This window comes from Penicillium longicatenatum (genome assembly GCF_028827895.1).
Source record: "Penicillium longicatenatum strain IBT 33135 chromosome Unknown contig_3_segment0_segment0, whole genome shotgun sequence".
Taxonomy (NCBI): domain Eukaryota; kingdom Fungi; phylum Ascomycota; class Eurotiomycetes; order Eurotiales; family Aspergillaceae; genus Penicillium; species Penicillium longicatenatum.
The window spans coordinates 1,056,995-1,081,380 of NW_026643121.1; the positions used below are offsets into that span (position 1 = coordinate 1,056,995).

Here is a 24,386-nt window from a genome sequence, read left to right on the forward strand (position 1 = left end):
TTGGATAAGGGGGCACTTGATGTGGGTGGTCACCCTGTTCGTTGCTTGCGATTCAAAATGGCCATTCTCTTGATGTCTATCAAGTTAAGCAGTCCGTCCTCCTGACCAAGCGCTTTGTATATGAAGTTGCTTTTTGGCTTTTCTTCTTTTTGGCTTTTCCTTTTGCTCTTTGTTCTTTGTTCTTTGTTTCCCTTTTTTTTTTTAACACATCGCCTACTTTTCAAGGTCAAGGTGTCTAATGTTCCAGCCTTGGGAGATTTGCTTGAAGCTCGATTATTACAACATGATGTCCTAAATTCCATTCCAAGTATGCTGTGCCTAGATATTCAATCTTCCGCAGAGTGATCAGCTGGTAGATACTGAAGTTTGACCCAACGGCTTGGGCATTTGACGGGATGTCAATAGCTGCTTTGAAAGTTTGTCGGATCCATGGTTCCAGATATGCTAGAGTAAACCACTCCCCACCTAGAAACGGAACCCTCGGGTGTTGATGTATCATCCTGGAATTCTACCCTTGACTTCCAGGCATGAAAATATTCACTTGTGCAAGTCCATGGCCGTAGATAGCCTCCTGTTCCCAAGTTTCAATATATATTACAGGATGGAATGCTTCAGGGCGTCAATTAGGTAGCCCTGGTACTAGCATATAGTGTGACGCGCTAGACAACATAACCTCGAACGCCCCCAGATTTTACCACGTGGACCTCGGGAGTGCCCTGAATATCCAGTGTTCACATGTTGAGTATATTTCATCATACTTTCTTGGATAGTCAGCTCATCATCCCATCACTTGAAAGTCTATCCAGATGTTACGCCCCCCATGCGAAGGATATTGCAGGGTCAATAGGTTTCAAGATGGATATGCATATCAGTTGCAGAAATTCAGTCCCAATTTATTTACAGTAGCTACATATGCACATACCTAAATATGTACATGACCGTCGGTATCCGTCGGTCTATACTCTTCGACCTCTCTACAACGTTTCAAGGCACAGAGATTCCAGCGGTAGGTGCGCTTGAAGAGAATGCACAAGACAGCTGACATGCAGGCTGATATTTTCTTTTTCCATGTCCACATACCCAAACGCCTCTGCCCCTACCCCTGTCGACGTCAATGTAGATCCAGTGACCAACGATTTACAGGAATATATCTCCGCGCCGGAGTTAGCTCGATCAGATCTCAACAAATTTACCCTTTCAAGCGAGACCAAAAAAACAAGCTCCACAGTTCGAATAAGCAAGCACAGTAAGTACAAGCGATGAAAGAAGCAAAAAGACGCAGCAGCACAAAAATTCGAATCACCGATGGCGTCGAAGTGGCGGCATTTACCGCACGAAACGCACTAAATGCTTCATTTCCTTTCTTCCAGGACCGTCATAGATCCGCTTGGCGCAAACAGACTCAAAAACGATTCTTGTATCTATCCACTTAGGAAAATTAGTGGGCATTGCTAAAGGAGATCGTTGTTGCTAAGAGAAAAACACGCGAAATGAGCCCGCGTTGATCGATCCGAACTATTTATTTAAATGGGTCTGAGGAACCGCGTGGGCCAGTGCACGCGATTTCCCCAGTGACATCATGTTGTCCTCCGTTACCCTTGGTCAAAGCGTAAATCTTTGCGTTTCTATATTCTGCCTTACCCTGATTTTCAGTTTGACTATGGTTTTCCATCTTCCTTGGCAATGGGAGTAACTTTCCCTTTGGAAGTTAAGTCACCCCTGGGAAATATCCAATCTGTTAAGGGGTACGACTCCTGTTCTACTAATAGAAATATATGGAGCCTAGCGTGGACTTGATACACCAAGACACGTCTCAGCCACAACCATGTGGGAATCGCCCCGTGCTAGGCAACCAATGATCATCTTGTGGCCCAACACATCTGCGGTGCTTCGAGAAATCAAGTAACAGCCTCTGATTAGGTGCTATATGATTGGATGGCCGCGAATTTGAGACAACGACATACTTTTTTTCTTGATTTGTTTTGCGTATTCACAATTTTTTTTTATCCCGCCATAGGACTCCATAGTGGAAGCAGGCGGATGGCTGCAGCGGATGCATAATCTCCGCTGCTCTCCACAGGGCCGGGATGAGGATTTGCGCGGCAGGTGTCGTCACAACGATCAGGGGTGAGAGGATCATCACAAAGCACTAAAGGAGGACGTAGGAGGTTGAGAGATTGAACCAATGATTGTTTAGTTGACTTGTCACTAACCAATCCAATTCTCTACTTCTGTTTCGTCTTTCGCATTCTGGCCCCCTTTAGGCAGCGGATTTGATTCTTAGCGGTAGGAGTCGGGCACTAAGCTGATTCTTGTTTTATTTTTTATTTTCTTATTTTTTTAATTCTATTTCTTACGAGTCTTCCCGAACAAAAGAAGAACAAAGAACTCGATGAATCATAAGACTTCTCAAGCTAAACTGGGAATGGATCTCTGGAAATCCATGCTGGTGTAGGGCTCGGACCCATTGTAACCGTGCAGGATGGAGTCAGGCAAACGGCGCTCCATTTTTCTTTTTCCATTTTTTCTTCCACGGCTTCTACGGTCCTTCGAAAACCCTTCTGGAAGGCCACCAGAAGGTCAGGAGAAGGCTTGGCATAGCCAATCCAGAGCGATCCTCCAGGCCGCTGTCCCCATCTGCGTGGCTATGGAGTGGAGTCCTGTAGAGGCTGAACCGGCCGGAGCCCTCTAGTGCCCCCGGAAAGGAAAAGGGGCAATGGACGAGACAAGGGGTAATTACCGATGCTCAGGGGTCTCCACAGTATGGATCGTCATCAGGAACCTGAATAGGGCTTCCTTGGCCGGGTCTCCGAAGCAGGGAGTAAGAAAAGGGTTGGATGAGAGTTTCCATGACCATGTGCAACGAGCCACACCGTGCCCCGTGTGTACGTACTCCGTCAAGGATGAGAACAGGAAATACTTCCGAAAGATTCGAAACCTTCTAGAAGGAAACAGCTCCATCGATTTAGCCTTCGGCCGTCCAGGTTCGGGTAGCAATAGTGGGAACAGACTATCGAGATGGGACAATCCCCTTTCCCGCAAGGCTTCGGCTTCTTCTGCACATCAAAAGTTTATGGGACTCGTGTCGCACCATCATAGAAAGTGAAAAGCAATCAATGCATGTCATCATCGTGAGAGCCCGCTTTCCTTCCCCCTTTTTGGTTCCCTTCACACGACCCCCAAATCGAGGTCATCCAGCTCTGTGCCCATATGTTGCTGGCCTAGGGCTAGCTGGTGTTGCCGTCATCCCCCTCTTACTATCGGGGAAGGTCCACATAGCTGCCCGATCCAATCTCCAGAGTCGTCAGTAAAGCGATTTCATAAACTCTGTTCTTGCAGACCCGTTTCACACTAGGGGAAGTCAAGTGTGTCCAGAGAGTGCCAATGGCGTGGGAAGAAAAAAGGCCGTAATCGTAGTAGTTTCTGATTCAGATCGGCGTTACTATCTCGTATCCACATTTTTCCTTACCAAATTGAGCGGATGATTTTTGATGAATTCATTTTGCGTGCAGGGACGGGGTGGAAAAGCGCACGTTGTGGATCCAGGATGCTGACGGGGGCCTTCTGGTGCCGCCCTGTTTCCTTCTAGCGCACTTCTCTGGGTCCGACTAGAGGAAACTAGTAGGGCCAGACAGTCTACGATGATGCAGGGATAGCCTCTTGTCTTTTTTCCTATTTCTTTCTATTTTATGTTATTTTATTTTTCTGGAAAAGGGTCAGAAAAAAAGGAGGCACCGGAAGAAACTCATGGTCTTTTAGTCGTTACTAACCATATTGCTATGTTCAAGAGTCTTTACGTATAACGTTAGAACGATATCAGGATCGATTAGTGATTCTCACCTAAGAAGAAAAAGCAATTAACCAAAAAACCGAGCTCAGATCGTAATCAATTTCCAAGTGGGACTTGAAGAAAGTAAATAATGATGTATGCTCTCATTCTACTGAAGTGGCACCTACCACACCTAATATTAATCCATTAACCTTTTCCCTTTTCCCTTCCCCTTTCTCGTTACTTTTTATTCTTTGCCTTTCCCTACATTCTCCGCAAACTTCTGAGTCCTTTCCCCCCTCTGACTTTCGATCCTTCCTACCTTCCTTTTCTACGTGTGAATAAAAAAATCCGTTCGTGTCCCTTGGAATGACGTGACCCTGACTGCGATTTCCCCTCGCCGTGCCACTGCACCTCGTGCGCCTGTTTGCTCTATACTTGCCTGGTATCGTCCTCATCGTGATCCAGCTGCGTCGCCGCCAGTCTCTTCGGCTGGATCACCTGCGCTATCATTCCTCGGTCTTTGGTGTTCGCGAAATACCGGAGGCCCGAGGGCAAAGCCAGGCAAGATTGGAGGGTCAAATCGGCGAGACAGAGCCACCAATCCACCGCTACGAATGAACTTTGACTGACCGTGCTTATTCCTGATAGGATTGCTACCCATTTTCCCTACACCTCCCCCCTCACGACGATCCCCACCACCAATCATATCCTCCGCGTCTAGCCGGTTACCTTAACTGGTCAGAATCTATCTCATCACGAAACAGTCTCCAGGAGACAGACGACAATTACGACCTCCCCTTCGGAACCGGAACTCGGTCCAGATACAAAACCTCGAGGCCCACATACGTAGGATCCACCAGTGAGCGGACTTTTGCAGTTCCACTGTGACAGGCATCAACATCTTCGTCTCGCTGCGATCCTCGAAAAACGCGTCGAGATCTCCTGCACGCGCTTCCCTACGAACCCTCGGGTCCTCGATTGTGAAAAGCAGACTCGGGTCACGTCCAGGATTACTCATTTGGCCCCGTCTATCTTTGCGCCAATACAACGAGTCGGTGCATGACATATCCCCATTCGGTGCCTTGCAAAATTCAATAAACACGGACTGAACCGCGCTCAAAGACGTTTGAACCAGAAAAGGACGACCTTTGCGCTGTCCTTGACCTCGGTCTTTCAGCTGATCGGTGGGTCGGGTCATGGACTTCACGACTATCCTTAATCGGAAGAACTCTGCCGCTGCAGCCGCCGCCGCCGCAGAAGCCCAATTACACCAACAATATCTTCAGGGTGCGCATATGAACCAACATACACCCTCGATGAAGGCCGAGCCTGGCGCTTCGGACAATCCCGTCAACGCGTACCCTCCTCACGCCGTCCCAATGGATCAGGGGCTTGCGGAAACCTTTTACTATGCTCAGGCACCAGGTGCCACGCCGCGGAACATGGGCTATGTCCCTGGTGGATATACCGGAGAACCGCAGGTTCAGCAAGCACCGATTCCCCTAGAGAGAACCGGTGCCGAGGCTCCACCAAAGACTTTCCATTGCTCTACGTGTAACAAGGGATTCGCTCGACGCAGTGATCTCGCACGACACGGTATGTATTTGCGCAGACCGTTGAAGTCACAACTAGGCTGACCTTGAGACTTTTCATAGAGCGAATTCATACCGGAGTCAGGCCGCATGCCTGCGATTGGCCTGGATGTGGGAAGCAGTTCATTCAACGCTCAGCATTGACGGTTCACTCCCGAGTCCACACTGGAGAAAAACCTCATATGTGTGAGCGATGTGGCAAGGTTCGTTTCTTTCTTTCTTCCATGTTTTCGGGTCAATGCTTATGAGTGATTCATTTTAGCCATTCAGCGATTCGTCCTCACTTGCCAGGCATCGCCGCATCCACTCCGGGAAGCGACCCTACAAATGCCCGTACGCAAACTGTCAGAAGACGTTCACCCGACGCACGACGTTGACCCGGCACCAAAACCACCACACTGGGACGATCGAGGAAGCTGCCGCTGAGACGGAAGCCAATCTGCGTCAGAACAAGGAACGCCGTGGCCCTGGTGAGGGAATGTTCCCTGATCATACCTCTATGGGCTCCACCCCGTCGCCTGGTCAGCACCCATCCATGTCGCCTGGGGGTGACCTCCCGCCCTTGAATATGCACCGTTCTGCCGGTGACTATTACATGGGCAGTGGCCCCATTCCAGCTCATGTGCGAGGAGACTTCTCTCAAGGGAGCCCCCGTGCTTCTCCGACAGCGACATCCCCGTCACTCTCGAGCTATGGCAGCGCACCTCACGGACGGCCTCCTATGACCTCGCATCCCTACGCTCCTCCACAGCCGCTGGAGCCCCCCGCCAACAATGACCATCGGCCGAACAGTGTGAATGGCAGCCCCCATATGACCAGCCTGGGATGGGCCTCGCCATCTCACGGCAGCATGCCTTCTCCTGGTTCGACCAACGACTTTGGTTACCCTGAACCCAGTGCGCCGGCATACCCAACCTCCATGCCTCCACACATGTACTTTCCCAACTCGACCATCCGCCGGCCCAATAGCACCGAACCGGATAACTACGAAACCAAGCCTCGGCTCGGTGACCACACCTGGTCTACACCAGTATGATACGAGCCACAGATCTCGATCATATCTACACCCACCATTTCCTATGTTTTCCTTTGTTCAATTATTTCATTGCATCATTTCCTTGATTCCCATGGAAACAAAGCCATTTTCCATCGTTTGTTGTTGATTCCACTGCTATCTTGCTTTTATTGCAGCATATTGATTTATTTTGTACCTATATACTGAGGGAGTTGGAGCTGTCTGATCGTGTTGCAGGTTTAAGGACCTTTTTTTCATTTTTGTTCAGGGTTGTCATCCCCATTGCTTTCGTTCCATTTTTGATTTATTTGATTGCTCGCGGATGACATTGTTTACCAAGACACGACCAGACGAGGAACAGCATAGATAGAGCGTGGGATTCGCCATTTTTACGGGGCTAACATTGTATCGGTTGGGAAATCGGGACTGGGGTTTCTTTTTTTGCTTGGGAGACCCGTGTTGCGGTGTCTGGATCTGGGTTTGATTGGGTTTTTTTTTTTGGTTCGCATATTCCTCTGTCTTTTGTTCTGCGATTGCATATCAGCTTAATCTGTGCTTCTTTGCTGTTTGTCGTTTCTGTCTTTGCTCATGCTATTCGCTTTCTCGCGTCGAATACCACTGTACACGAGGTCGACTTATCCAGCGATCCCATCTTTGTATCATAGTGTTTGCCATAGAACGGCGTCAATTCAATTTATCGATTGATACGGATAGCCTCCAGATTGACTTGACACGACTGTCTACCTTTGTATCGGTGCCAGGACCTTCTACCATGGTACCCTATTCCCTGAAGCTAGACAACAATGCACATCAGTCGATCGATTCAAAAGATAACCCTGTCCACAGGAATCAACGACAATACCGAGGCGACACAAAACCCCAGCGCAGTATCCAGTAAATGTGACCAGGTCAGTCGCATGCTGTATCATTCGAAATCCCCGTGTAACATTCCACTGTCGGCTGCCTTCTTACACCCAGTGCTCACCCATGCCCAGAACCAGGTGCCCAGATGCGCCGGTTGAACGAGTGTGCAAAGTCCTTGTATTTACCATACACCAGGTGACAAGGCTCCAGCAATGATCGACTTACGGGAACTACATTATGTATTCACGTACATACAACTCTCTACCCATAGACCAGGACTAGTACATTATTCCCCATAAAAGTGCATCCTCTATGTAATTCAGACTATTCAGGTGACGCAGGTGGAAGCACGAAAGCTGGGGCGTGGCTTGACGATCATGTTCACCATTGTCTGAAGGGGGGCGACCCAATCACTCAACCTGGAATCCGTACTACAGACAAAGCTCCATTCGTGCATGTACAGATACACCTGACCCCAACCCACGCATCCAGAAGGCTTGATATCAAATCAGGGAGCGCGATTTCCGAGCATCAACCCCTCAAATACAGTACCCACCTCTCTGTTCCATTCATTCTTGATTTTCCTGTTCCCGCGAAAAAGAGCGGCAGAGACAATAGATTCTCCGAACCCTGATTTGGAAGAAAAGAAAGGGAAAAAAAGCAAAAAGGCAGGATGATCACGATCGCATTAGCCCCGATGGGGCCGATGGGGGTTGTAGCATTTTTCTTTTGCCTCAAATGATTGGTCTCGGGGTCACGTTGGAAGAAATCCTGCAAGGGCCGGGCTTGAGCTGCAATATGCAACATCTGCCCAGGTAGTGAGTAGCATGTTGGATTACGTCGATAAATTACATACGCTAAAGTCCGAACTAGTTCCGGTAGCTAGGATGTGGATGTGGAGGCCCTGCATGAAAGGATTATAAAAGAAAGAAAAGCAAAGAGAGAAAGGATTTCCTCGTGTAGATCGCACGAGGCGCTACGTGGCTCAGGGACATTGTACCAGTCTAATTCGTGAGGATCAGATTCTGATCGGGCCAGACTAAAAGCGACCTCGCCCCCATGTGCTGAAACATAGTTGCTCTGAAGGGATTCAGAGTTGTAAGTTTATTTCAGTGTGTAACTTGCGGGTTAATGTGGCGAATAATAAATACATCGGGGATAAATACTTTAATTTCAATTCTGCCTGTTTTCTTTTGCGTCTCTCTTTTGCAAAAGAAAACAAAAATACTCCAAGGCTTGACTTGACCAATCTTAAGGATTCAGGGTTGTTGCATGATTCGGTGAAACTGATCCATACCCACGTTCAGGGCTGGACTGGGCTGGCTGTGTGGCTGGATAGCCTCGTTTCAGGCACGTCCACTAGTTTAACTAGCGGTGATCATCCAAGCGGAGAATCGAATACTCCGTACCATACATCCTCGCTCAGCATGTCTTAAGTCTCAAGATCATAGAAGGCTGGCTTTATTCTAGCGCTTCGTATTGGTACGGTGGCTCTCGTATTGGGTGTGGCGCGACTAGATCAATCTACTCCGTACTCTCCATAGATCCTTGATTTCAAAATATGATTGGATTCAGGTCATCGGGCTAAGCCTCCTGCATGGATGCGACGCCGAAATCTGCACCACAGCCACACTTTCCACGTCCATTTTGACGACTGTTGGAACCTGGTTACCTACTTGTGTACGGAGCTATGATCTATGGTTAGAGCCGGAGGAAATCCAGCCTTAACCGTCGCTAAATGCGGCTTGGTGCTATTCTAGGTAATTGCTCGGGTTGCGCTGCTACCCTGTGTCGATCCGTGGACGTAAATGGCTAGATCGTTGGATAAGGTACCTTGCGTTGATAAGAATTGCTCTCGGAATGCGTCGTTCGAGGTAGTGATGAGAGCTAGGTAGCAGGGAATCTGGAAGCTCTTGATAAAGATGGCGATTGATGTTGATTCTTGCCGGTTCCGAAGCTTGATGAATCATACAGGATTCAAAAAGGGGCCAGCGCAACGGCATCTCATTGCTACCAGTCCTTATCCTCACCGCATACTCCCCTCTAGCCTGATGCGTCCACCAACACCCAACTCCCTAGTGAAATTAGCAATTAAGCCCAGGATTCAACCAACCCCTATCGACACTCTGGTTCCCCTAGGTCTCTAATCAAACCCTTCACCTGCCTGAACGGTCCTCTTGGCCCCCGACCCACCTTAACAAGTGTCCGCTGCCGCTCCACTGTGTCAGGTGGCGGTCAGAGCTGTGCCGTGTTGTCCCTGTCTTCATTTCGAGGTCATGGTATCTCTTCAATTGCAGCTGTACTGTGGTAGGGTGCAGGGGACATGGGTGGCTCGTGGGAGGTGCTTGGGCGGTAAACCGTTACATGCAGAGGGCGGAAGTCGAGGCGAAAGCAGTTAGGCGTACATAGATGCTTGAGGGATTCAGTGGGTCGGGGTTGAGTGGATATAGGGATAAAGCCTCGCGATTTGAGTGGACCGCAACGAAAAAGCGAATAGCAACGTCAAGACAGCATTGAGTGGCTTTGGTTAATTCCGTTGATTAGCAGGAGTGAAGGCAGGAATGAACGAGACCATGAAATCCCCAGCATTGCGGTGGACCTTGAACTGTCAGTAAGCTTTGGGACCCCACACATGGTTTCCAGGTGAACCTAGAGGGATTAAAATAACAAGACCCGGCCCTGCAGGATAATTCGGGCATAGCCAGGTATTTATTATTAAATATTGGCTCCCCTGTCTCAGCCCAGACACTATGGGCTGTCCAAGTCCACTTGTCCAGCAAGGGGATCCACGGGCATGCCCCTCTCGGGCCAAGTCCAAGGAGATAGGGCCAAAACTGGGCTCACTGTAATCGAGAAACCAAAACCGGTTCTTGGGAATGAACCAACAGAATAATCCACAAATGAGTGAGAGTCGAGGATCGGCTCCGATGTCAGAGTCAGGGCCGTTCCAATTGAGGTCCATGCAGGAAGGTCGTACGGACCCAATCAAAGGAGAATTCTGGGGCCGGGTTTTTGGGACTATTGATCCAATACAATCCTCCTACGAGTTACTTACAGTAGCCTAGTTCGTCAACTCGAATTAATAATCCTTTAAACCAGTACCGAAAGTGTCGGGCAATTTGCAGTCGTTACACACTCGTCATCCGATTTGGGATCCGTGCCTGCGTGCATGAACGAGGGGCAAAAAGGCCTTGGATAAATAATGTACCTGTTACATTAGTGCCTCTCAGGTACTGCAGGAAACATTCCTCCAGCACGTACAGGTACGGGTGATCGGCTGTCACGGACTCACTGCGCGGATCTTGGTATGTTCCACCAGACGATGCCCAAGATACTGTGAACTGGGTCCCGGCCGCACCCGTATGTGTCTGGAGAGGGGGAAAAAGTGGGAACCGGAAGTAATACATGAACTCGGGAAGCCCCATCGATTTTTCGTTTTGCCCGCGCATGGCGCTTTTCTCCTCACCGAGTGGAGTGTGTAGGGAAATCTAGTTTAATCTGTCTATTCATGGTTAGTTCTGTATTACCGTCACTGCCACCCAAGGGGAAAGGAATATTACCTGCAGTATTATGTAAATCGGCGTTAACCAACTAGGAGTCGGCTGCGCTTAGTTGACATTGTGCTTGCGCACAGAGCCCCCTCCGGACTGGCTTCGGAGCAAAGGGAAGCTAAAAAGAAAGACGAGCATCGGAAACAAAAAAGAGAAGAACAAAAGAGACCTACGCATGAATGTGAGAAAGAAATTCTATCTCCTGTTTTCCTCTCATTGTAGTCGTTTCAGAACGGATCGTCTTTCCGAATGGAGATCATACCGAGGAAAAGTCGCAAGATTTTACTGACGGATACAGGGCCAGTAAGCTGTAATCTACAAATAAATCAAAAATCGGGTTTTGTAATTTACGTAATCTTACCGTTACTGAATTTACCAATCGCCCCGTCAGCTTCTCCTCCCCACTCTCCACTTCGCCTGACTCGCCCTCTCCTCATTCACTTTCTCTCTCGACTTGACTCTCTGTCTGGACTTCACTTTCCCTTCCTTCATACTCCTCCATTCCACTTTTCACCGTTCGCCGTCACTTCTGTTTTGTACCTTTCGATCTTATGGCGGATGGTGTTGCCTCACTTTGTGCAGTTGGCCGCCTGACCTGCAGCTCTCACGCTGCCATCCGACCCTGCTCGCTTCAACCTCGAAGCCTTTACCTCCAATCTTCCTCCCACAACTGCCTCTGATCACCATGTCTCCCGGATTTGAGATCCCCAAGTCCGGACTGTCTCTCCGCCAGGAGGATCAGTCCGGAGCCGCTCCGAAAACCACTCAGATCATGCGGCTAAACCTGGCGCAGAGCACTCTGGATGAACTTATGGAGAATCTGCGGAGTGACCAGCCAGCTCGACTTCGCCTGGGAAAACACCCGTCTCTTCACTATGCGGGCAAGTCTCAACCCTTTCACGCCTACCCCGAAACCCACCGTTCCGAGATCTACCATACTTCGACCGACGGAACCGACGATCGGGAAGTCTACTTTGCCGGTGTTCTGAGCCACAGCCTGGAGGTTGAAAAAGCCAAACAGGACACCGCCGCCACCGATCAGGCACTTGCCAATCTGGAGGAGAGCCTCAATGCCTTCGAACGGGGCAAGGAGTCCAAGAAAACACACATTATTCACCATCCAGATGAATTCAAGGCTTTGAAGGCCGCTGGTGCTGGAAACTCCACTCTGCGAGCCTCCAAATCCAAATCAGAGCTAGAGAAGGACCGTTTCCTTCGGACAGGTCCGAGCCGATCACTCACCTCGAGCCCGACCCTGGGTGCACCCAAGTCTCCTATGCCCATGCCTACCTCCGCCCCATCCTCGCAAGTTAAAAACCAAGCCCGCCTCGACGCCCTCAAGACCCCTTTCATTCACCTGCTTGCGGTTCGAGCCGTTTCCACCAAGTTCCTCTCGCGCCAAACTCGTTCTTCCATTGAGGACTGCGGTAGCCTAGCTCAGAAGTATGGCACGGAGAACCGCCTCAATCGTGAGAAATTCGATCTCAGGGACAAGACATACAAGGACCTTGATGTGTGGAAATTTCCTTACCCAAACCAAGAGGACCGACAGCAAGCCATTGAGAATGCCGTTTCGGCCTTTGATCGGCTGCGCATCTCTCGCTCTGATAAACTCTGGCAGACGCTTCTTCCCAAGGAGGAGCGAGGCAAGGGCAAATGCCTGTCTCGTCTCAATCTGAGCACTGGTCCCGTCAAGAAGACTTCTACTCCGCGGATACAGGTGGACGGGGCTGATGATCGGGCCAATGGCGATGCTACCGGTAACGACACGGACCGTCCTACTGTCTCCTCCAAGGGCCTAGATGGGGCTCCACCTCGATCAAACGGCACTACTCAGAAGTCCCGGGCGGAGAAAGAGCCCGCGAAACGACCTGCCAAGGCTAAGCCCACTACGAGCAACAACAGCACCCTGACCGGACGAGTTACAAAGAAGACGGGAGGAAAGGCCCCGGCCAAAGTGGAGACCAAGTTCAAGTCTGACGAGTTTGTGCACTCATCAGACGATGACGATGTGGATATGCCCGATGCCACGCCACCCTCAGGACCACCGGCTCCGCGTCCGAAGGAGGATAAAGCAGCTCCACCCAGAAGGACTCAGGCTCAGAAAGGTCCTCAGAAGACCCACGTCCCTGCAAAGCGCCCTGCCGACACTTCGAATACATCCAAGGCTCCCAAGGTCGATGCACCTACCCCCAAACTCGAATCATCCCAATTCAAGACCGCATCCAAGAAACCCGCCTCACGACAGTCCACCTCACCCCAGAAACCCTCTCCACTCGGCTCTTCTCCTCCCACCAATGCCTCCGATGTGCCGAAGCGGAACCGCTCCGACAGCCAAAATCAATCCTCCGGCTCGTCTTCTTCTTCTCCCCTTATTTCACAGCTTGCCCGGACCAATAAACCTACCACTACTCGGGTTTCGAAGCCCACGACACAATCTAATGGCGTCACAAAGTCTACAAACACTGGCAACCCCTTGAAGCGGAAGGCCGAGCCGGCAACGGCACAAGCTGCACCTGTCCGCACAACCGGGAACCTCGACCACAAACGGCGCCGAGCCGTAAGCGCCTCTAGTGGAGGCAGTACTGGCAGTGCATCCCCACCAATGAGCTACGATATTGCCCGACAGCGGCTATCGGAGCGGTCACAGATATTTAAAAGCCACTATGCGAAGTACCGCAAATTGCATAAGTCCCTGGAAGGCCAGGCCAATCCTTCCCAGGCGGACCTGGAAAAACTCGTAAAACAGCACGAGCACCTCCAAAGTGAAAAACGAGAGATCTGGGAAGAAGATCGACGTCTCCGAGAAGGCATTCGCGCGTGATCATTTTCAATTTTACACATTTATATTTGTTTTCTTGTTTTCCCCTGCATGGTGACGCACTCACCCAAAACATGGCGAAAAATGAATATTACCCCCATCCAGACAGCTTGGCGTTAACGGTTAATGGTTCCATCTGACTTTTCCTCTCACCTTTATTTTCTTTTCCTTTGTTTCATCTCAAGGCTGCGTTTTTTGATCTCTTTTGCATGAGAAACCCCACATATCCCGTGTTTATCGCATCAGCATCATATCCTTATCGAGCCAAGCATCAAAATCATACACATCATCCAAATGAATAAAGAACTCAATCCAATCCATATCCTCTATTGCCCATGTAAATCCCCAAACCCAAAATCCCGTCCATTCCAGACCCTCATAGATCCACGCACCTTACCCCGGATCAGCGAATCTCTGGTTCTGGTTCGCCGTCACGCCTCAATACCTGATTGGTGGCTTGACACATGGCTTGAATCACGGGATCCATTATTGTTTCCCGTGGTATTACAGTATCATACCGTAAAATACACGGCCATTACATCATAGATCTGGACTGCACTTGACTCACGTCGTGGAGTGGGCTGTCATGCATGCTGATAGGAAAGGGAAAAGCCGACCCGTGTGATTATTACTCCAGTTCTATGGTTACCAATTCATATAGGGAATTCTTGAATGTTTTGCACGGATCGGATCGACTAGACCATAGGATCGGTGCATGTGCATATACAGGATCTGCATTTTTTTTCATTTCCTGTTGTTTCAACTATATACAATCCAGGGCAGCCGGCCAGCTGCCAAGGTACCTTTTTCATTTTTATTTTTATTCTTGGTTTTTTGCTTGTATTCGGTAAGATGATTTAGATTTCGCATGAACTTTGTTTTACGGAAATTTAGGAGGATTGCTGGTTCCGTTACATAGCCGAGCCCGAATTATGGAACTGGGTCATCAGCCTTGGAACGAGGTAGATAAGGTCATCTTGAATATTGGGAGTGGGTGCCATGGATTCTTGGGTTATTTTTATTTCAGGTTGTTAGGTCTACATATCAAGGCATGGGGTATTACTAAGATTGGTGTGACTGGATTGGGGTTGGGTGAAACTTGTGATTGATTCCCCCGCTCAGGTTCCAAGGTATGTGATCAGAGGAGCAATTGGTCTATTGCTGATGAATGCAACCTTGTTTACTAATTTCCTAAATATATATTTGGGAGTTTCTACGTATTCGAGTCTCGGACACTTGCTAGGACCTAATGGGCTCGGATCAGGTAAGAGGGGGAGGGAAAGACAATGAATCCAAAATCTCCGTTGAGATGGACAAAGCCAAGCCATGCTAATATAAAACAGAGACATTAGATACCAGTACAAGAGTCCGCGAAGCACCAAGCGCATCGCATGGGTCTGATTTCCCCTTCATATCCTTATTCCAAGGTCCTTATTCTGTTCATGCAGAATCATCAAGGTCCCCATTCCTTTATGTATTTTTTACCCCAATTTAACCAGTAACCTTGAAGATGGATTCGGCAAGACGCTGGACGTTGCCGGAGGTGATACCAGCGACGGAGATACGGCCGTCCTTGGTAGCGTAAACGGAGTGCTCCTTGGCGAGGGCATCCATTTGCTCGGGCTTGAGGCCAGTGAAGGCGAACATACCGATCTGTTGTATGTTAATCAAGTAGGCGGGAATTATGGGTACCGTGTTAGTCTTACCTGGCTGGTGATGTGGGACCAGTCGTGCTTGCTGCCGAGCTGCTCAAGGTTCTTGCGCAGAAGAGCGCGCATCTCAATGATGCGGTCGGCCATGCCCTTGACCTCACCGAGCCACTGCTCGTTCAGGGCGGGGTCGTTCATGATGGTGGAGGCGACGCGGGCACCGTGGATGGGGGGGTTGGAGTAGAAGGGACGGATGAGAATCTTGATCTGAGACTCAACACGCTTCTTCTCCTCGGTGGACTCGCAGACGAGAGAGAAGGCACCGACACGCTCACCGTAGAGACCCTACAATCGCACGTTAGCATCTACATTTCTCTCTTGGCAGTCAATCCAGTTCGAATCTTGGACTCACCATGTTCTTGGCGAAGCTCTGGCACAGAGCAATGTTGTGGCCCTCCTTGACGAAGTGGCGGGGAGCGAAAGCATCAAGGTCAGCGTTACCGCTGGCGAAGCCCTGGTAAGCCATGTCGAAGAAAGCAAAGTGGCCCTTCTGCTTCATGACATCGCTGATCTGGCGCCACTGGTCCTGGGTGGGGTCAACACCGGTGGGATTGTGAGCACAGGCGTGCAACAGGATGATGCTGCCGTTAGGAGCAGCCTTGATGTCCTCGACCAGACCCTCGAAGTCCAGACCGATGGTGTCCTTGTTGTAGTAGCGGTACTTCTCGACCTCGAGGCCGGAGTCCTTGAAGACGGCGCCGTGGTTGGCCCAGCTGGGGTTAGGGAGGTAGACCTTCTTCGCGCCGGGGTAGAAGCGCTCAAGGAAAGCACCACCGATGCGGAGAGCACCGGTACCGGAGATGGTCTGGGTGATGACCAGGCGGTCCTCCTTGAGGACAGCAGAGTCAGAGCCGTAGGCAAGCTCGGCGGCGGCGTTGGTGAAAGCGGGGATACCGGTGATACCAGCGTACTCCTTGTCGCTGCGCGACGCAACGACCTTGTCCTCGGCGGCGCGGACGGAGGGCAGGACGTAGGGCTTGCCCTTGTCGTCACCTGTCGCAAATTATTGATTAGCTTTTCTTCATGGTTACTCCTTTGCGCGCAATGCCAGGATAACTCCTCAATTGGTTATGTTTTGGAGGTTACTTACGGTAGGCACCGACACCAAGGTTGATCTTCTCCTTGAAAGAGTCGGCCTTGAAAGCCTCGGTGATACCCAGGATAGCATCCTATCGAGTCCATTGCATCAGCATAGTCCTAAGAACCCAATCGCAGCTCTGAAACAAGGCAAGAAACAGCAGGGAAAAATCGGTCAAGCTTACAGGAGGGCCCTGGGGAACCTTGGACCAGGCGGAAGCTTGACGAGCACCAATGATCACGGTGCGCATGTTAGCCTCGCGGGCAGCAGCCGAACGGCTGGCGACGCGCAATGTGGAAAGCATTTTTGATATTTTAGAATAAAAGATGGACACAGAATCCACAGAAATTGGGGGAAATGGGAATAAAAGGGAGGAGTCGGGATGAGAAAAGGTCGGAGATGTTGCGGTGCGTCTGTTTTGGCTTGACTCATGTGATAACGGTATTGGGTACGGTGTTTGTGGTGTGGGGTTACATACTTAACGTTGGTACCGGGTACTTCCGCGAGAAACAGCCACCTGCGAAAGGGCGGGATTGGCTCTTCCCTCCGCACTTTCTAGCATGCATGAGACGATCATTGATTGACTGTTTCAATAGTCTTCGTTGCTATGGGGGATTCGAAGGTTTTCTGGTCATAATTAGGGCGCGGTATTCCTCTATAGGTCCCTTGTGTTACGGTCTTCTTCATCTTAATAGCTCTATACATACTTCAAATAGAGAACCACAACATAAGAAAATTGTCCCCGACATTGCGCGACATCGGGATTCGTTTTCCCGGTGAGCTGATTAAGGCCGACAAGCTCCACTTCACTTTTCCCCTCACGCGATTTGGGGTAAAGCCCGGTCTGTCTGAACAAGGATTGTATGATGCAGCCAATGATCAGATCGAATTCTACGGGTAAATTGATTCTAGTAAGATCTAGATCAATGCTGAGTTTCGCCTACTGCACCTTTTCGAGTTCTACGGAGACAGAAAAAAAACCTCGGTTAAATATGGGGAGGTCAAATACCCGGGACGCCATCCCCACACGCGGAGAGAGCATGGTCTGATCGCTCCGACACCGACTTATTACGGGAGGACTTGACAGATCTGGTTAGCGGGTGATGTTCCCAAAAGGTTATCGTGAGGTGGTCATTTTGCAACTATACACATGATTAATAACTTTAGCCAAGTCGCACACCGGCCTGGCGATTCTTTCGTGCTTGTTGTCCCATGGCATTGTTCATTCCAGTGTGTTGACTGCTGTCCAAAGTGCTCATGGCTTCGCGTTTATCCTCATCCTCCATCTTCTTCAGACGCTTCTCCGTCTTCATCTTGCCGCTACCCTTGCCGTGGAATTGGTGACTGAGGTGCTTGAATGCCTCTTTTTGGTTCATCGAGCGGCCGTGTTCGTCCACATACTTGAGTTGCACGTCTGGCTTGTACTCCTTGTTGAAGATCTCGGCCATCTGGCGGGCTTCCTGCTGGTCTCGCTGCTTGTTCTCCCAGCGGGCGTGTTCCTCACGCTCGCGGGCCGACATGCGGTCGAGCTTACCAGATGCACGGTCGCGCTCACGCTGCAGTCGAGCACGTCGGTCGGCTTCAGCTTCACGGTTCTCCTTTTCTTGTAGGAAGCGCATGCGGTCACGCATGAGAGCATTGCGATCGCTGCCGCCGGTATCCTTCACCAGACCACGTCGTCGCAACATGGACAAAGCAGCTCCCATGCCCTGATCCAAAGTAGCTTCTTCCTCCAATCCAGTACCGGTAATTTCTTGCTTCTCGCGCTCAGATTCCTCGCGTTTGATGCGTTCAGCAAGGTCCTCGTCGTCTTCGATGTCATTGTAAGAGCGTTCCATGTCCACGTCTTGTGGCTCATCCTCGGGCTCTGGCTTAGTTTCTTCGACAACTGTAGACTTTTGTCGCTCTTCTCGTTCAGGTATGGTAGGTTTCTGGAGGTTGGAGATGAATTCAGAAGTCTCATCAATTATGAGACCGGGTTCCTCTGCATCTCCCTCAGGTGTTTCCACCTCCATCGGGGTCTGGGACTCTTCTTCGCGAAGCTGCTGGGCAAGATCTTCTGGGCGCATCTTCTTGCGCTTTTTGAAGGCAGCTCGTCGCTGAAGTGCAAGAGATGCTTGTAGGTCGTCGTCATCCACAAAGGAGACATTCTGATCCAAGGGTTTCCTGACGGGGGCCGAGGCTCCATTGCCTGAATCAATATCCATGGACGCTCCATTTGATTCAGTGCTAGGGAAAAGGTCCTCGTCGTCAAGGGTGCCTCGTTGCTTAGTAGTCTTAGCCTTTTTCTTCTTTGGCTTCTTGACCTTGATCTCGCTGATATCCATGTAATCGGAAGTCGCAACCTCAGGTTCAAGTTGGAGGCTGATGGCTCCCATCCTTAATTTGCCCGAAACTTCTTGTCGCTTGGCCTCACGTTCCTCCTCTGTGGAACCCTTAGCATCTAGGGTAAATCTCTTGCGCTTCTTGCCGTCGATCTCCTCATCATATTGCGAGAGGATTCCTTGATGCTCTGCCGTAGGGTCGTACACAGGCTTGCGCTTCTTCAACTCGAGTTTCTCTTCGGTCTTCTCCTTCTCCGCTAAATGCACATCCTCAAGCTCATCGCCCTCCTCGTCGTCGTCCACCGCAGCATCCTTCAGTGTAAGGATATGGTCCTCGCCACCCTCAAATGCACCGATCGAATGTCCAACCTTGACACCAGCCAGGTCCTCAGCGGTATATTGAATCGCAGCCTCGCGCTCACGCTCCTCCAATTCCTGGGCCAATCTGCGCGCGCGCTCCTTCTCGATCTTTTTCGTGCGTTTCTTGGTCTGCATCAACCAGGCCTTGGTGTCGAGCTCATCGCCAGCTGCCTCTCCTAGTGTGGTGCCTTCCAGCTGCAGCTTGCGTTGGGCCTCATCGCGCGCTTTCTTGATGGCAGCGTTCTTTTCTTCCCGGCGTCGTTTCGCGTCAGTCTCATCTTGAAGTTTCTTCCAGTTGTCGTATCCTTGTTCTTGTCTGGTTTCGAGTGTGCTTGCGGCCTCCTCTTCGTCTTCGGATCCGCTGGAGGAGTCACCGTCTCTGAATTCGGGACCGGTGGCGTCGGCACCGGGAACAGGGAGTGGCTTGAGTCCGAGAGAGACTCGGATCTTGTTGGTCTGCTCAATGGATACAGCGTCCGCCATGGTGACGGGTGTATCTGGCGGAGCAGTAATGAGGGTAGGGAGGGGGAGGGGGTAAGAAAAGAAATGAAAGAGAGAAGCTGGTCAGCTAAGGAATCGACATGAACCCGCTATCAATATCAGTTCCACCCGATCCAGAACCTGATCATGTGACTGTGTCCACCATTCCCAATACGGTCTAGCGTGATGATTTTGCCAAATAAAAAAGTTTTTGATTCCCGTTTCCTTCTTTCTTTCTTCAAACACAACATAGATCTGTGTCCAGATTTCCCGGTCACGAGGGTTCGTCCTTTGTGTTTCGGTTGAGAGCTGGGCAGCTCGACGTCACGGGGCCATTCATTCTTATGTATGGCACTTTACGGTATCCAGTCGACGGATCTCAGATTAAAGTCTGCGCTGGGTGTGACCCGGGTCTTGAGCTCCCTCCTGGTGAGCTCGGCTTGGGTGCCCGGTTGTAGACAGCGTCATATTCCTGAACTCTTTGCCGAGGCCGTTGGTCTGTGAGGCTAGGGAATAACCATGACAGCAAACATCCCCTTCTATAGCTCTAAATTACTTGTAGTTGGCATCATTATCAAGAATAATCGCCGTATCAAGACATCTCAAATGTTCGCGGAGAAAATCTTGGATAGTGTATGGAAAGCTTTCGCGCAATGCACGAAATCTTCTACTGGAACCAGTGCTATGTACCCACCAGGGTTGTTGGCCCGGTGATATGTGATAGATGAAGCTTCATCATTCATGATCATTATGTCCTATCGCACACGGCTTCATGGCTAGAATTTAGTTTACAGCAACTTCAGGTGCCCGGTCACACCATCAACAATGCTCTTGGGTCCCAAAACACCCAACACCGTCCGGCTCCCACTAGCAATCTGTGTCCGGCCCGCATCCTGAATAACACGCGCGCAAAGACCTAGGCTCATAGCCTGCGCCTGGAGAGTCAAAAGCTCATCCTCGCCCTTGATCTGCAGCGCAATCTTAGCCTGGCCACCGCGCTCCCATTGGCGCAAGATCTGGCTATCGGGCGCATGTGTGAGGAAATATTTGTAACAGGCGAGAGTCGCATGAGAAGCTTGAGCGGCGATTTTGCCTGAAGAGCGAACGGCAGTTAGCTTTGAATCAGAACATCCAGAAGCAAAAAACCAACATCCTTCCGTCTTCTGTCTCTCTTCTTGATAGGTTCGAGCGTAACATACCCTTAGTCATGCCTAAATCAGTTCTCACAACCAGCACCAGCTTCACCTCTTCAACATTATCCTTGAAATTGGCCAGCTCCTCGCCATTGCCCTCGTCTTCGCTCTCCTCATCCGACTCGACATCAGCTTCAGCTTCGTCTTCCTCGTCGGAGGAGTCCCGGTGGACCTTGACGTCGTACCCGTTGGGCCAGCCTTGCTTCTCTTTGAAGAGGTTCAGCGAGGAACCTTGGCCAATGAAGTAGCCTGTCACGCCTGCGAGGATGGCGGTCGCGATCACGTATGCGGTTGTTGTGGGTGGGATGCGGTCTAATGGTACTGGCGCAGCCATTTTGAGTGTGGAAGGGGGTGATTTGAGGAAGATTGGATAGTGGTGAGTGTGGTTGAGTTCTTCTAAATGGTGCGGATCGGGTCCGCCGAGTCTTTGATTACATATCCGATGTTCAACTTTTTAGAGGGAACCATACTTCGACAATTCCATACCATCCATTTGTACAACATGTATTGAGTATAATGCTATTTTGGAGATTCATCTGAGCTTGTATATATACTTAAACAAGTTGTACGCTGAACGCCCAACACATGAGATTACGTTAATGCGGAGTTATCAATGTTGAATATATATCGCTCCTTCTCTACATTTGAGAGCCCCGAGACATTTCTCACTCGAACCTTGAGATTCTTACTACTTTCAAAAACACTACAGTACTAGGTATAGATATACACATCTGGCAGGTGTGAATGATAAAACCCCAACTCAAATCAACCTTGCCAAGGTGGAAGCGCCTGATGTGTCTCGAACGTTTGTCCTAGAAACAGAACGCAGGAAGGGACATCTAATAAATGTTTTTTTGATATCTACAACTCCATCTTTCAAATGAGCCTTGATATTGGTATTGATTAAAATTCCTAACGAAGCTGCTCCAAGTCATTGGACTCAACTTGAAGCTTCACAGAGAAAGAACACGCGCCTACCAAGTGCATGGAAATACAGACGGCCTGCGACTCGCTATTTACACCCAAAATAAATTGCCCGATAAATCAAAACCCTTAGTTGGCACTGCCAGCAGCAGCGTTAGCAGCACGGTTACCAGGGGCACCAGGCATGCGACGGTTCCTAAAGATCGAGGTTAGCATCACAAGTAAAAGATAAAAACGGCCTCTGGGAAACACTCACATGAAGGTACGGCTGAACATGGAGATACCAATCATGAACATCCAGCTGGGAACAGCACCGATGGCGTAGAGGGCGTAACCGATGGGGATGTTCAGCTTGTTTTGGGCGAGCCAGCTGTCGGTAGGGTGCATAGCACCCTCGTAGGCCTCAACCTTCTCGAAGTTCTTCTCGGAGTGGATCTTGTATAGCTCCTCGGGGGTGACGGTGGTGTGGTTCATGTTGATGATGTGGAGAGGAGTGGGAGCGCGGCCTTCAGCCTGGGCCTCGGGGACCTGGAAGTAGTAGACGGCGGGAGCTCCGGCGGACCAGATGGAGCAAAGGACGCGGTGCTCCTCACAGTCCAGCAGACCGAGGTTGGGAGAGGTGGGATCGGCGGCGAAAAGGAGGGTGGATTCCTGATGGGATGAAAGGTTAGTTATCAGAGGTGATTGATTCGGAGCGCGTTGACTGAAGAAAAGAGCGTATGGAGGATAATATGTACCTGGAAGGCCTTCGTGGCATGCTCACAGCGACCGAAGCAGGTCTTGTTACCGCCAGTCGCGAAGATGAACCAGTCCTCCGGCTGGGGACCGGGAGTCAGAATGGACTCCCAGTTATCCAGGGTCAACGGGGTGACAGCCTTTTCGGAGACCTTCTCAGACATCTTGACGATGGGCTCAGCCGGAACAGCAGTAGGCACAAGTGCCTTGGCCTTGTTGAACCATCCCTGCACGCGGTCGGCGAGGGGCACCTGTTCCTGTGCCATGGCCAGGGCAGGGAGGAGGGCGACAAATGATGTGAAATGCATCTTGGCTGTGACGCGTGTTAATTCAGACCATATGCAGGTAATCGATGAAGTTGCACAGATGGAACTTCGAATAGAAGTAGACTTACCTAGACAGGTAGATTGATTGACGCAGACCGGAGGGTGGATAGGAGTAAGAAAGGTGAAAGCCACCTAGCCTGGACGACATCTGGCCTGAGCGCCCGGACCAACCACATCCGCGTAATTGGCACGCGGGGAGATCCGATCCACTCTGGATCTTCCTTTGTTTTTCCCCTCGAAGTATGTCGGAAGTGATATGTATTCAGACTTATTGAGTGAATGGACATCTAAACATTTTATTAAATCAATATCCTTCCATTCCATATTGCATGTTGCACCTGACATTGTGGAATCACACCACCCAATCTGGATCTACTGTTTGAATTGCATAGCTCCAACGCCGCTTCTCCACTCCCACACTAATATGATGTGCATACTCTAATTCTGTTCTTCTATTTTTAAAGATACATACATATGTGCCTACGTTTGATTCAAAATGTAGCCAATAGGAGCCCCTTATGTGTCCATTGCGTCAGTCGCCTAAACACCAATGTTATACTGTAAGCTTCAGTCCTCGCCTTGTGCCAGACCACCAAGCCAACATATTTCAACTACCAATGAAGTCTTTTTGAGTCATTATGAGTAGTTTTAAACCATTCTATAGCACATTTGTATCTTTAATTATAGCACAAATTGTTGTATGTGCACTTTTGATACTCGCTGAAAACAAGAGTACGTTTATACTTGTAAGCTTACAATAGCCCTCCAAAGAGTGGCAATTCGTGCAAGGCTATCTGATATCTCAATTGTGCTCTACGAAAGCAGGTCTCTACTAGCTGTATGATAGTCTCCATACACAGAGCTTTAAACCACGGGCGTGGGCACATAGTGATAGAAGAGTGCGAGATGAAAGTTGAGAGTATACAAACTGCCCGGAACTACAATGACTACATGTGGACCTAACACGATCCAGGAAGGCTCGCGGGTAAGGTATACAAATCCAATTAGAAGAAGTACTAAGAATGTATCGCTTTGTCGTTGTTTCGTCTATATGAATAGCAGCCCTGGAGATTCAACAACTTTGTGGTTTACGCTCCATGAATGATCCAATTTCCACGTAATCATGGCCGAATTCCCACATATCGCATTACTTTATGCTGCCCTCATAGTTCTCTCATCTTGAAGACTGTCAACCATAGCATATTCTGTACGTTCGAACAGAATTTTCGAATCATAAGCAATGTGATTTTGAGAATAGCGAAGACGAGCGCGTCCTCCATGCATTAACCAAAAACTTAACGCTGGTACCGTCACATAAAATCAAAGCTGCCGCGCTTTCGAGCAAACAAAGGTGCCTCAACACCAAAGGCTTCACCGAGACATCAAATGTAAGTTTAAAAGCTTGATCGATCCTATCTTTGATTCTTTGCTCACTGTTCCAGCCTTCTCAGAACTCGCGTGACCCGATGACCTTTACTGTTTGCCTTATTATTCATATTGGCAGCATAACCACCGCGATACTCATATAATTCCCGCCTGAAGCCTTGTACATGCGTCTGGACGGGATACTGGGAGTGCATTGGCCCAAGCCTGAAGCTGACCACTTGGGGTTGGATGAATCATCCATGCCTTCCCAGGAAGA

General features: G+C 49.8%; 7 protein-coding genes across 7 annotated transcripts; 2 read left to right on the forward strand and 5 right to left on the reverse strand.

The window, feature by feature from the left end:
* Positions 1 to 4,223: 4,223 nt before the first annotated feature.
* N7484_005752 (uncharacterized protein) lies at positions 4,224 to 4,790 on the reverse strand (the record flags this gene model as incomplete). Its single annotated transcript, XM_057116171.1, has 2 exons — positions 4,224 to 4,489; positions 4,619 to 4,790. The coding sequence occupies 2 exons, from the start codon at positions 4,788 to 4,790 to the stop codon at positions 4,224 to 4,226; spliced, it is 438 nt and encodes a 145-aa protein (XP_056972054.1).
* A 178-nt stretch (positions 4,791 to 4,968) lies between these two features.
* N7484_005753 (putative C2H2 finger domain protein) lies at positions 4,969 to 6,400 on the forward strand (the record flags this gene model as incomplete). The annotated part of the gene is made up of 3 exons (XM_057116172.1): positions 4,969 to 5,368; positions 5,428 to 5,567; positions 5,627 to 6,400. 3 exons carry the CDS (start codon positions 4,969 to 4,971, stop codon positions 6,398 to 6,400), a joined length of 1,314 nt encoding a protein of 437 aa, XP_056972055.1.
* A 5,079-nt stretch (positions 6,401 to 11,479) lies between these two features.
* Positions 11,480 to 13,618, forward strand: N7484_005754 (uncharacterized protein; the record flags this gene model as incomplete). Its single annotated transcript, XM_057116173.1, has 1 exon — positions 11,480 to 13,618. One exon carries the CDS (start codon positions 11,480 to 11,482, stop codon positions 13,616 to 13,618), a length of 2,139 nt encoding a protein of 712 aa, XP_056972056.1.
* A 1,471-nt stretch (positions 13,619 to 15,089) lies between these two features.
* Positions 15,090 to 16,713, reverse strand: N7484_005755 (aspartate aminotransferase). The gene is made up of 5 exons (XM_057116174.1): positions 16,587 to 16,713; positions 16,415 to 16,493; positions 15,677 to 16,317; positions 15,322 to 15,609; positions 15,090 to 15,268 (listed from the first exon to the last, which is right to left on the reverse strand). Exons 1-5 carry the CDS (start codon positions 16,704 to 16,706, stop codon positions 15,107 to 15,109), a joined length of 1,290 nt encoding a protein of 429 aa, XP_056972057.1. The 5' UTR covers positions 16,707 to 16,713; the 3' UTR covers positions 15,090 to 15,106.
* An 852-nt stretch (positions 16,714 to 17,565) lies between these two features.
* Positions 17,566 to 19,569, reverse strand: N7484_005756 (U4/U6-U5 snRNP complex subunit SNU66; the record flags this gene model as incomplete). The annotated part of the gene is made up of 1 exon (XM_057116175.1): positions 17,566 to 19,569. The coding sequence occupies one exon, from the start codon at positions 19,567 to 19,569 to the stop codon at positions 17,566 to 17,568; it is 2,004 nt and encodes a 667-aa protein (XP_056972058.1).
* Positions 19,570 to 20,354: 785 nt separating this feature from the next.
* On the reverse strand, positions 20,355 to 21,093 carry N7484_005757 (aminoacyl-tRNA hydrolase PTH2; the record flags this gene model as incomplete). Its single annotated transcript, XM_057116176.1, has 2 exons — positions 20,355 to 20,659; positions 20,766 to 21,093. The coding sequence occupies 2 exons, from the start codon at positions 21,091 to 21,093 to the stop codon at positions 20,355 to 20,357; spliced, it is 633 nt and encodes a 210-aa protein (XP_056972059.1).
* Positions 21,094 to 21,812: 719 nt separating this feature from the next.
* N7484_005758 (uncharacterized protein) lies at positions 21,813 to 22,726 on the reverse strand (the record flags this gene model as incomplete). Its single annotated transcript, XM_057116177.1, has 3 exons — positions 21,813 to 21,879; positions 21,940 to 22,334; positions 22,421 to 22,726. The coding sequence occupies 3 exons, from the start codon at positions 22,724 to 22,726 to the stop codon at positions 21,813 to 21,815; spliced, it is 768 nt and encodes a 255-aa protein (XP_056972060.1).
* Positions 22,727 to 24,386: the final 1,660 nt, after the last annotated feature.